Here is a 12,321-nt window from a genome sequence, read left to right on the forward strand (position 1 = left end):
CGTTGCTCCTGCATTCGTCAGGCCTCAACCACCCGGCCCTCCAACAGGGCACAGTGGTGAAGAGAGGGGCATCCTCATAACTGACACCCCCTCCTCACTGTACACCCTCCAGGTGGCAATGCCAGAAGAAGCCCACCTCCTCCCCAGCTGTTACAACAAAATGTCATGCTAGACAGAAGTTGTGTGGTTTATTGTATTAGTTTATTAACAACCTAGAAAAATAGGGTGAGTTGTGAGATGGGCTCATTTTGTACGACACTGTGGGAATTTCAGATCATCCTGCTGTAGCTGTGTGGCAGGTGGGATACAAGGTGGGGAAATCACCCCTTTCTTCCTTTATGAGAAAGTCAACAGATGCACCAAGCAATAGGAAAAGGGTCTCTGTCAAGACAGAAGGTGTCAGCCCTACGGTCTATGCATTGGAGATGGAGAGCATCAGAGACTGGGAATGTGGCTAGTCCTGTTTGAGGAGGGAGTACAGCTGCTGTTCCTCCTAAAACTGAACGCCTGACTTGGGAAGAGGAAACTTTCTGCCCCCAATCCTCTGCTCCTCCCAGCCACATACAGATCCCACACTTGGAATGTTGTATTTTAGATTTCAAAAATGTTGTCACTGAAGCTATGGGTCACTGTCCATGGGGGTAACAACAACAACAACAAATATTTATATACCGCTTTTCAACAAACGTTTCCAAAATGGTTTAGATAGAAAAATAAAAAATTAATAAGATGGCTCCCTGTCCCCAAAGGGCTCACAATCTTAAAAAAAAAAAACCAAAAAAACCCCAAACACCATAGACAGACACCAGTAACGGTAACTGGAAGGTAGGACTTCTGATTTTCTCTGAGTCAGGGGTTCTCAAACGTGGCTCCCAGGATGTTGGACTACAACTCCCATCACCACCTGTGGCATTTGGGGACCCAAGTTTAAGAAACACCACCCTAAATCATTCCCTGCAGTGGCCAGGTGGGGGAAAAAACCATGTCCAGTAAATCTTAAAGCCTGGGAAACGCAAAGTCAGGACCACTTCCGGGGAATTTCATGATCAGAACTCTTGGCATCTTTCCCCCAACCAGCCATGCACTGGGGAAGAGTGATTGGATTGGGACCAGTCCCGTTAACTGAGCAAAGAGGTACCTTTTAAAAGTGGCGATTCTCTTAATTTAGCAGGGGGAGAGCACCTGGCCCTATCCATCCCCAGCACACCATCCCAGACATTTTATTTATTTATATCTACGTAAACCACTTTGGGAACTTCTGTTGAAAAGTGGTATATAAATATTTGTCGTGTTGGTATTCATTTATCGAGGCCTCGATCCACCACCACCCTGAATGAAGCTGCAATTCGCTGGGGAAGGGGCACCATTGAATTTTGCCCTCCGTGGTTAATAAGCAGGTTATTCAAGTCAGGGAATCAGCATGGAGGGCAAAGGATATGTCCCCTCCCCTGCACTGGGGTCCCAATCGAAACCATCCCGTCTCACAACTGGAATTATGCATATTGGACAGATCGACATCAATCTTCGTGGGCACAATTCATACTGCTTTGGCTGGTCACAGAAGAGATGAAAAGCCCCAATGCTCCTCACACCAAAAGGTGTTTCGCCGCCCCTCTGGCCTGGGAAATCTCAACAGGTCCTGCCCGCAGCTTTTCAAGCAGGTCTCTGCCACTGTCAAGGCAACAAACGTGGGTCTTGCTTCGTTTTTTAAATGAAAGTCAGAATGATCAAGCAGCGCGTTCAGTGCCGCTTCTACACGTCCCCCAGTCCGGGTTCTGCGCATGCGCATTGAAGCGTCACGCCGGCCCCTTCTCCACCCAGCCCTGATCCTCTCCATCCCCAGCTGCTCTGAGGCGCCCTCCAGGACCGCTGTGACGACTGGCCCACGTGATGGGAGCAGGCATGGCCACATTCACTGCTGCTTCACGGGGGGCGGGGAGCATGCGGGCACGTGACTCGGACTGCGAGGGGGCTGTGGCAGGCGTGGAGTGCAGAGGCGGAGAACTCAGACTGTGGTTGGCGAGGGGCCGCAAGCAGAAACGCGGCTCACGGCAACCCATAGAGAGGTTGCCCTGGGAGGAACACGTAGTCTTTGTGGTCGATTTCCGGAAACAGCTCTTGACACGGATCCAAAGAAAGTGCAAATGACCCGCTTCCCCTCTTCTCCTTCTGGTCCTGCTCCGTTCGTGGGGGAGCAAGCCAGAAGTCCATGGCCCGCTTGGCCCCAGGAGGCCAACCAGCTCCAAAGGGACCCCTTCCCCTCTGGTGGCTCCACAGGACGTTCGAAGACACGCCATGGCCAGTAAAGTGCAGGTTGCTTTGGGCACGGAGGCACCCAAGGTGAGGCTCCTGGGGGTGCAGGTTGGGGGAGAACAGCCGGCGGGGGGGGAGAGAAGTAGGGGACGAAGCTGATGCTGAAGTGGTCAGAGTCACCGATGGGCGTGCGGCAAGCATCTCCCCTCTGGCTGATGCAGAGTCTGTAGAAAGCCAGCCATTCCCATGGGCTGTTAGGAGCCCTTCCCACTTAGCCAGGACATGTCTCCAGTTCTGCAGGAAAGACGAAATGCAGCTTCAGTGGGGGAACATTTCCTTCACTTTTACCCAACATAATTAATCTTAGGCTGGAGATTAATTATGTCTATTATTGATTATTATTATCATCATCATCAATATTATTAGTGACTAATAATAATGATGATATTAATTAACTGATATTAATAGCAATAATTATTACAATTAATCATTAATGGTTATTAATTATTAATGGCAATTATTATTATTATTATTATTATTATTATTATTATTATTATTAATGATAGTTATTAATATTTATTATTTGTTGAGCCTCAACAAATAAGTGGACTTTTTAAAAGTGCATTGGAAGTACAAAACAGTCGTTCACTGGCGGCAGCGGTGGGGGGGGTGAGGAATATGACCCTCATACCAGCCCCCTTCGGTTCTCCCGTTGTCCCGCCAGGGCTGAAGGGAGTACAGAAAATCTGAAGAGCGACAGTGGAGCAACGAGGCACCCAGGGGCGGCCCTGCATGAGGTCAGGTGAGGCTTTTGCCTCAGGCGTCAGGTTATTGGGGCACCAGCAGGCTGGCAAGATGTCCCCCCAGCTGGCAAGGTCAGAGCATCTCTTTGGGATTTTCAGGGAGAGAAGAGGAGGCTGTTGCCGGCTCCTCACTCCACTTCCAAAGCTTGCAAGAGCCAGTTCAGAAAGGGGGCTGGCTCCCACCAGGGATGTGGGGCAAGGCGGCATTTGCTGCCTCACCTCCGCTGCCACCTCCTCGATGTACATTCTCAGAGGCTCTCTCCAGCCAATCTCAGCAATCCTAAAAGCCATTGCCAAATGCAGCCAAGCATAGGGCAGATGCAGGGGCATATCTAGGGTGGGGCAGGCAGGGCATGTGCCCCGGGCGCCACTTGAAGGGGGTGCCATTTCTTAAAATTAATTTAAAAAAAAAAGCCTGCCAAAAACAAAATGGCCACCGTGCATGCTCAAATGGCCTCTGTGAGGCCCTAGGCCATACCAGGCCTCACAGAGGCCACTTGAGCATGCATGGTGGCCATTTTGTTTTCAGCTGCCATTTTAAAAAAAAAATTAAAAAATGGCCACTGCACATGCTCAAATGGTCCCTGTGAGGCCCTTGAGGCCAGCAGGGGGGAGGGGGGACCTTTTCAGACCCCCAGCCACGGCCTTTAGGAAGCCCCCCGAAGGGGCTACAGGTAATTATTTTTAAAATTAATATAATATAAGTCACTGTACACATATTCAGATATGTGACTTGTATGTGACCTTCAGACTTGTATTTTTCAGCTGATTATGGTAAAGTTATCTGAAAGATGGGTGTCAGATGTTTGGACAGGGGGCACAATTTCAATGCTTGCCCTAGGCGTTATTTTCCCTAGATACGCCTCTGGGCAGATGAAGTCGCCCGATTTGGGTTCTCTTTTCCTGTGTGATCGACAGCCTGGAGAACGGAGCAGAATGGAGAACGCAAGACAGGACTACAAGCTGCACTGGTGAGTTCTTGGGGGTGGGTGGGGGGCAGCCTGGCTGGCCACTGCTGGAAGCCAGAAGTTAAAACTAGAAAGATGTGCTGGTCCAAACCAGCAGGCCCCTTCTTATGTTCTGGACCACACATTTTGGCAAGCCTTGGTAGCCGGCCAAAATTAACCCCTGCTAACTTGGCAGAGAGGCACCTTTTAACATGGTGATTCTCTTTATTGAGCAGGGGGAGAGTAACAGGCCCCCTTCACCCCCAGCACAGCATCTCTCCAATGACTGTTGCTGGGGTCTGTCTTATGTTTCTTTTTAGATTGTGAGCCCTTTGGGGACAGGGATTCATCTTCTTAGTTATTTATTATTTCTCTGTATAAACCGCCCTGAGCATTTTTGGAAAGGTGGTATAGAAATTGAATAATTAAATTAAATTAAATTAAATTATTGTTGGCTGCCAGAGTGGGATGGAGTCTTGTCTCAGACATCATGTTGTGCTTCAGAGGTGACCCGTGTGCTGGCGCTGTACTTGCATTTTATTGAATAAAAAACAAACAAACAAACTCCAACCCCAAACAACAGATCTGAAGAGGTACGGGGCTGCATCTCTGTAGCAGAGCATCTGCTTTGTGTGCAGAAGGCCCCCATTTCAGTCCCTGGAAATGATTCCCAGGTGGGAGAGATCCGTGCCTGAAACCTTGAAGAGTTGCTGCCAGTCAATGCAGACAGTACTGACTTGATAGCCTGACAGTCTGACTCAGTAGGCAACAGCTTCCCATTTATGTATTTATTTTGTTTCTTTCTATGCTGCCTCACATATGCATCTCTGAGTGGTTTGCATATGTCCCTAAACTGGGGGTTGGGCCACTGCTCACTGGAAGAGCATCTGCACAATTGCATGCAGAAGGCCCCAGGTTCAATCCTTGGCAGCATCTTCAGGCAGGGCTGGAAAAGACTCCTGCACAAAACTGTGGAGAAGCCGCTGCCAGTCTGTGTAGACCACAATGAGCTAGATGGGACCATGGTCTGACTCAGTATAAGGCCACTCCCTATGTTCCTAAGAGAAACCCGGAAATAGACTGCAACAGGTTCTTAATGTTGTCATCTGGATCCTCAGTAGAATGTGAGTGAACCAAGGATCGTGGAAACAGCCAGTGCAGAAGCAACCAGAGTGAGGGGGAGAGGAAGAACAAACCAACACAGGCTACCCTCCGTTCTCGGCAACCTGGAGGTGACTTACGGCAGATTCTCACGATCGCCCCTAAGTAAGTACACAGTAAGCAGGAGAGAGTCAGAGGTTTCTGAGAAGCATGTGCTCCCAGCAGGCATACCATCCAAACCCGCCATCTTTCCCAGTTACTGACTTCCCCCCAAGATCTTCAGGTAGGACTCTTCCGGATTCCAGGAGCCTCCGGTTGCCTCCTGCTCACTGGCGGATTAACGCAGAGGCAGAGGAGGCATCTGCCTATGGCGGCAAAATTTGAGGGGTGACCGCTCCTCAAATTTTGCCGTGCCTCTGTCGGAGGCAGCAGGGAGCGAGAGGAAAGTCCCGTTCCTCCTGCCTCCTTCATTTCCTTGGGCGGTCTTTTTCGCAATTAACTTTCCCTTAACCACCCGGTCACACCCCCTCCCAATCCCCGCAACAGCAACATCATGCATTTGTTTTTCAGTGGAGGGGGATTTTCCTCTTGCCCCGTTCCCCGCAGCTATTGCTGCAGCCACGGCTTTGAAATAAAATGAAGGAGGCAGGAGCAAGATTTTCCTCTTGCTCCCTCCCCCAGTACTTTTTTAAAAGGGCGGCAAAAGCATTTTAGCCTAGAGGCGGCAAAAAAGTTAATCCGCCCCTGCTCCTTCTTTGTACTTCCGGGCATTCATGAGAAGCCGGCCTTACCCTCCAAAGCCAACCAGGTGAGTGGCTGTTTAAACACCTGCCTCTGCACACCTGAGACAAGGCCTGCCAATTCCCAGGCCTCTTTCCGCACAAATGCACCTCAGACACACCCCTCAAAGATGAATGCACAGAGTTCAAGGGTTGCCACTTTCTCAGCAAGCTCAGGCCAGCGACTAGAATATACGTACTTGCCAAAACGGATGAAGAGCCTTAAATTGCAGCAATAAAGAGAGTGGAAAAGGAGGGGGAAGAGATTAGAGAGAGAAAAGAGAATCAGTATTTTCTACCCACTGGGTGGTTCTGCCACCAGCAACTAGCTTCGGCACCACTACAGTCTTTCCTCGGTGCTTAGAAGAAACCGCATCCCCCTGGCTTCTGAGATTTCAACAGGCATCGGCCCTATGCCGTCACACATTTCTTTGCAACCGTAAGGGCTTGGTTTAGGAAAAAGGAAAGGAAGCTGAAGTTATCAGGATTGTCTCCCAAGTACTGAGCCAAAACATAGCAAGGTTCCACGGCCTCTAGGGATGGCACAACTTAATTTGAAAAAATTAATTGCTCTTTTTTGTTTGTTGCAAAATTGATTCAGGTAATCCCTGGCCATGGGAAGGGATGATATAAAGCACGACCATCAAGAGGGCACTAAGATAGTCCCCCACTGACCACTGGAAATCCAGCCTCCCCAGCTTCATGGTGGCCTCCAAAAATGGCTGCCACGATGGAGGACAGGCCCAGAACAGGCCAAAGACTGCCCAAACTGGGCAATTTGGGGCTGTAATGGAGGCCATCGGGGAGAAGCCTCTGGAGACCCCTCCGTAGTCATGCCCCCCAGAGGGGGGTAAGTTGATTTAAAAAAACTTTTAAACTTAGAACCCTCCAAACAGGTTGCGGGGGTCGGCTGGTTTCAGCTCGATATCGAGTCATCGAACCGAACCAGTTTGATGTCGAACCGGTTCAATTCCGAATTAGCAGTTGATCGGCAGTCCATCCATTTTGCAAACAGAAAAGGGGCAAGGCAAGCTGAAATGAGGGTCTACTTACTCCACATCTCGCTTCCTGATCACTCTCCCAGCCCCCATGACGTCTGCGACTTTGGAGACGATAGGGTCGTAGTTCATACTCGCCACAGCGACCACCTCTTCGTTTCTGAAATGAAAGAGCACAGGAGGCAGTCGAGGCCACGGAGAAGGGATGGCTCTCACAGGGCAACCAGTTGAAGAGTCCCCGCTAACTGAGCAAAGAGGCACCCTTGTAAAGTGGTGGTTTTCTGTATAGAGCATGGGGAGAGCAACCGGCCTTCTCCATCCCCAGCACAGCATCCCTCCAGTGGCTGTTGCTGGTGTCTATCTGATGTTTCTTTTGAGATTGCGAGCCCTTTGGGGACGAGGGAGCCAACTTTATTTATTTATTTATATCAGTGTAAACCGCTTTGGGGGTGTTGGTTGAAAAGTGGTATATAAATATTCGTAGTTGTAGGAGAACCCAGCAGAACTCGGAGCATCCTTTTCCTCTTTGTGCCTATGGAGATGCTGTCTCACTCTGTAGTGCTCAGTTCTTGTGAGAGACAGACCACATGCCTCCCACTGGTTCCTACCCATACATGTCTTTCCTAGGGCAAATATTATTTATTTATTATTTATTTACATATATAGCACAAATAGTACATAGGCAGCATTCCTGGAGCAAAACGGCTGATCAGGAAACACTCTCCCTGTGTTCAGTCCAAACCTACCTTTTGCAGGGATCGTGGTTCTGCAAGCTTGAAGCAGAAGTCAATCAGTGCATGGTGCTGATTGGCTGTTTCCCAGTGATGTCATAGGACGTTGCCTTATACTGAGTCGGATCACTGGTCCATCTAGCTCAGTATTGTCTACCCAGACTAGTAGCGGCTTCTCCAAACTTGCAGGAAAGAGTCTCTCTCAGCCCTAATTTGGAGAGGCTGCCAGGGAAGGAACTTGGAATCTTCTGATCTTCCCAGAGCGGTTCCATCCCCTAAGGAGATTATCTTACAGTTCTCACATGTAGTCTCCCATCCAAATGCTAACCAGGGTGGACCTTGCTTAGCAAATGAAACAATTTGTGCTTGCTACCACAAGACCAGCTCTCTTCCCCGGCTAAGAACCCTGCTCTTTCTTTCTTTCTTTTAATTAAAAGCTGACATTTCAGCTTGTGGAATGTTCCCATTTTAAAACTCAAAAGTCCATTTTTCAGGACACTTATTTTGCTCTCTCCAAAAGCAGAACCCTCTGCCCTTTTTTCTTTTCTTTTCTTTTTTCTTTTCTTTTCTTTTTCTTTTCTTTTCTTTTTTTGCAGCGGGGTGCTAAATCTGTATGGCGGCTGTTCCCAATGCTATGTCTTTCTCTGAAGCCCTTAAATCCAATAGAATCTTAAATCCAACAGAATAGAGAGGAGAGCTGGTCTGGTGGTCGCAAGCATGACTTGTCCCCTTAGCTAAGCAGGGTCCACCCTGGTTGCATATGAATGGGAGACTTGATGTGTGAGCACTTTAAGATATTCCCCTTAGGGGATGGAGCCGCTCTGGAAAGAGCAGAAGGTTCCAAGTTCCCTCCCTGGGATCTCCAAGATAGGGCTGAGAGAGACTCCTGCCTGCAACCTTGGAGAAGCCGCTGCCAGTCTGTGAAGACAATACTGAGCTAGATAGACCCGTGGTCTGACTCAGTATATGGCAGCTTCCTGTGTTCCTAACTGCATTGTGTGCGGAGCAGAGGGACATTCCTGCTGTCATGGCAAAAGCACAAGAATGCTTTTGCACCAGTATTGCACTAGAATAACCCACCCTCCAAAAAAACAAACAAACCTGAAATGTAAAAAGAAATTCGGCTAACATATTGCACAATGCTCTGCCAGTCCTTGTAGAGGGGCATTTGTTTAAAGCTCTGTGAATTTCTGGTTCATATATTAAAAAATAAATACTGTTATTGTTTTAACTGTTTAATAGTTTTATATTGTTCTAAATGTTTTGTAAACCGCCTGGGGGTTGTTTGAGTGAAAGGAGGTGTATAAAAATCTAACAATAAATAAATAAATAAACTAACAATACATTTTGCACAGTTGTGCAAGCACGTGCTCTTTGTGCAAACACCGTTGCACAATAGTACTACCCCAATTTCCCACTGGAAATTGGAACGGGTCTTGCATATGAGCCCAAGTAACTGCATAAAGGCTGCTGTTGCCTTGCTTTCAAAAAATGGGGGACGGGGAGGACCAAAGGCCCCTTAAAATGGGTGACTCAGCAAAAATCACAGTTAATCACAGCAAAAGCTGCAAAGTTCAAATGAGGTCGTCAGTTTCACACACCCCGTCCCAAATAGGGAGGAGAGAATAATCAGCTGGGCTGCAAAATCCCACAAGCAAGCCTTCCTGTTTGAACTGAGCTGCCCAATTTCACACCAAATCTCCCAAGCCAGCAATCAAAAGCAACAAAAGTTGGATGTACCTATTTCTCTGGGCATTGTTGCCTCCTAAATTAATCACTTCCTGAAACAATTTCCTCTCCCAGGATGTTTCCCTTTAATGACTTGGCTGCAATCCTCCGCACACTTTCCTGAGAGTAAATGCCACTGAACTTAGTGGGATTGACTTATGAGTAACAGGCATCTATCCTCCCGTTGAGAGTACCATTGTTGGCTTTTTATTTTTCCGGTTGGGAAATTGGGCAGCTCAGAAATTGGGAAATGGCTTATAATTGGGTTGCTACTTGTCAGAGCAGGTTAAAAGTAGAAACAGAGAATGTCCCATCACCAGTGGATGGTCCACCAACTGAAACAGAGGAGAGAGGCGGGCAGAGGGCAACATCTCTCTAGACACATTTTTTCCAGATTCTACCAGTGGTGGAAGAGAAAAGACAGCACCCTTACTTCCAAAAGTACTCAACCAGAGAATTAATGAGCAGAGTTGCCCTCTCAATAACATTCAACCCACACTGGTCCCGAAGCACAGGAGTTGGAGTGTGTAATGTGCTACTCTGGACTATCTTAAGCTAGCCACAGAGCATGCAAGCTTTTTGAGTAGAGATAAGAACGAAATGAATTTTTCAATTCGTTTTGAATTCGAATCGAATTCCAAAAATGTGTTTTGAATCAGAATCAGCAGCAGCAGCAGTAGCAGCAGCACTTACATTTATATACCGCTCTATAGCCGGAGCTCTCTAAGCGGTTTACAATGATTTAGCATATTGCCCCCAACATTCTGGGTACTCATTTTACCGACCTCGGAAGGATGGAAGGCTGAGTCAACCTTGAGCCCCTGGTCAGGATCGAACTTGTAACCTTCTGGTTACAGGGCGGCAGTTTTACCACTGCGCCACCAGGGGCTCTTTCAGATTTCAATTCGGTCCAAAAATTTGATTTGACTCTGTTTTGGCACATTTTCAACCAATCAGGGGGCCTGAATGGTTTTTTAAAGATCCCAAACGGCTCTTGAATAGAATTTGAATCAAATTTCAAACATTTGTTTCCAATTCGAATAAAATTGCCCTTTTAATGTGTGATTTGATTATAATTCGAATCATCCAGATTCGAGTTGAATCAATTTGCACATCCCTATTTTTGAGTTTCGAAGGGCTCTTCATCAGGCTGAACCAAAAGGGAGCACAAATGTCAGCTAGACAAGGGACAGAAAAACACTTGATACTGCTGAGAACAATATTTAAAAAGCAAAGTGGTGCCAACTATTTGGCAAGTCACTTGGAACCAGCTTTGTCTGTATACACTCTCCTGAAAATGTGCTGCTTTTCAGTCCTGGAGAGCACAGAAGCTTGCATACTCCAAGATGGGTCCAAAAGAAAGATAAATAATTTGACCGAGTTTGCATCCAAGATCTAGTGAGGAGGACACAGTGAGGAATCCAGAGGGAATCCCTTCACTCAGCACCTCTGGTGAGAAAAGGAGAAACCCAAAAGTCCCAGTTTGAAAGAACAGGACCCCAATTAGTCCTCATTGGCCTACATGGTTCAAAGTTACCTCCAGGATTCTATGCAGGGTATCACCTGACTGTATAATGACCATCTCTTGGGTGCCCTCCTAAACAGCAGGAAAACACACAGTCTCAGCACTCACCTGGGCACACACCCCCAGCCTGTTATGATCGATCACAGGGTTTCCTAAGCTTGGGTTCCCCGGCGTTATTGGACTACAGTTGTGGCAGAGGATGATGGGAGTTGTAGTCAACAACATCTGGAGACCCAACCAAGCTTGGGAACCTCTAATCTAACAAACTGGCTTTTAGACTTTCCAGACGAATTCATCTGCCAAGGAGATCCAGATGCATTGCACAAGATTCTGAGACATGCTTGAAGGTGCACGCACTGCTTTGCAGGCCCAGCCAGCCTGGCCTCCCTCCTTGACCTGTGTATACTGGGATCATGCCCAGGGCACACCCCTTTGCTGCTGCTACTGCAAATTGTGGGAGAAACGGCCATGTGTGAGAAGACAACCTGAAGGAGCACTGAGCCCACGCCCCACACCTTCCCTCTTCATCTCCCATGCCCTGCTACAAGGGAGGAACCCTGGTTTGCCAAACCACAGCTCTGCATGCTGTGCAAGCTTGCAAGCCGTGGCTTAGCTATAGTTTTCAAACCAGGGTCTGAAATGGAGAGCACATCCTGGATTGTAGGCATGGCGGCCCTTTCATGAGGCAGGGTGAGGCAGCAGCCTCAGGTGGCGGATTGTTGAGAAGGTGGCAGGGTGGTAAAATGCCCCCCTTCCACCCCCACCATCCAAGCAGCTCAATCTGACCCTTGTGAGCTTTGCAAGGATCTCCTCTTCCTCACACTCCTGCAAAATGTGCCAGAAGCACGAGAAGAGAAGAGGAGGCTGCAGGCAACCTCACCCCTCGGCAGCAGGCAAGTGTCAGTTGTGAAGTGGGGCTGGCCCCCACCTGGGGCATGGGGCGAGGCTGCATTTGGCACCCTGCCTCAGGCACTGAAATCACTTGGCAGTTGTGACCTACGGCCTACACTTGTTGGTGAGCTACAGCCAAGTCACCACCAGAGCCAGCGTGGTATAGTGGCTAGAGTGCTGGACTAGGACCGGGGAGACCTGAGTTCAAATCCCCATTCAGCCATGAGACTTGCTGGGTGACTCTGGGCCAGTCACTTCTCTCTCCGCCTAACCTACTTCACAGGGTTGTTGTGAGGAGAAACCGAAGTATGTAGTACACTCTGGGCTCCTTGGAGGAAGAGTGGGATGTAAAATGTAAAATTAAAAATGTAAAATTAAATTTCCAGGTTTGGGTGACTTGCAGAGCTGTGATAGTACGGTGTAGCCGCTTACAGAGTGTCCTACAGATCCCAGTGGTCTGTGCAGCAGAGACAGGAAGTGGCAGCACAAACAGAGACTGGTAGGGAACAAAAGGCTTAGTAAATAAGTTAAATTATGTTAAGATTGTGAGCCCTTTGGGGACAGG

The 12,321-nt window shown here is 48.2% G+C and overlaps 1 protein-coding gene across 5 annotated transcripts in view; it reads right to left on the bottom strand.

Annotated features, from left to right (window-relative positions):
- Positions 1 to 185: 185 nt before the first annotated feature.
- The window catches only part of AIFM3 (apoptosis inducing factor mitochondria associated 3), a 70,396-nt gene continuing 58,260 nt past the window's right edge, over positions 186 to 12,321 (bottom strand). For 3 of the 5 annotated variants that reach the window (XM_053279954.1, XM_053279953.1, XM_053279955.1), the window contains exons 19-20: positions 6,937 to 7,041; positions 6,126 to 6,329 (exon numbers count right to left, since the gene is read on the bottom strand). In XM_053279954.1, coding sequence (XP_053135929.1) covers positions 6,224 to 6,329; positions 6,937 to 7,041 — 211 coding nt within the window. In that variant the 3' untranslated portion in view covers positions 6,126 to 6,223. Of the gene's footprint in view, positions 2,548 to 6,083; positions 6,105 to 6,125; positions 6,330 to 6,936; positions 7,042 to 12,321 lie in introns of those variants that run through there. The other 2 variants (XM_053279956.1, XM_053279957.1) reach the window with 2 other exon arrangements.

This window comes from Hemicordylus capensis, chromosome 15 (assembly GCF_027244095.1).
Source record: "Hemicordylus capensis ecotype Gifberg chromosome 15, rHemCap1.1.pri, whole genome shotgun sequence".
Lineage (NCBI taxonomy): Eukaryota > Metazoa > Chordata > Lepidosauria > Squamata > Cordylidae > Hemicordylus > Hemicordylus capensis.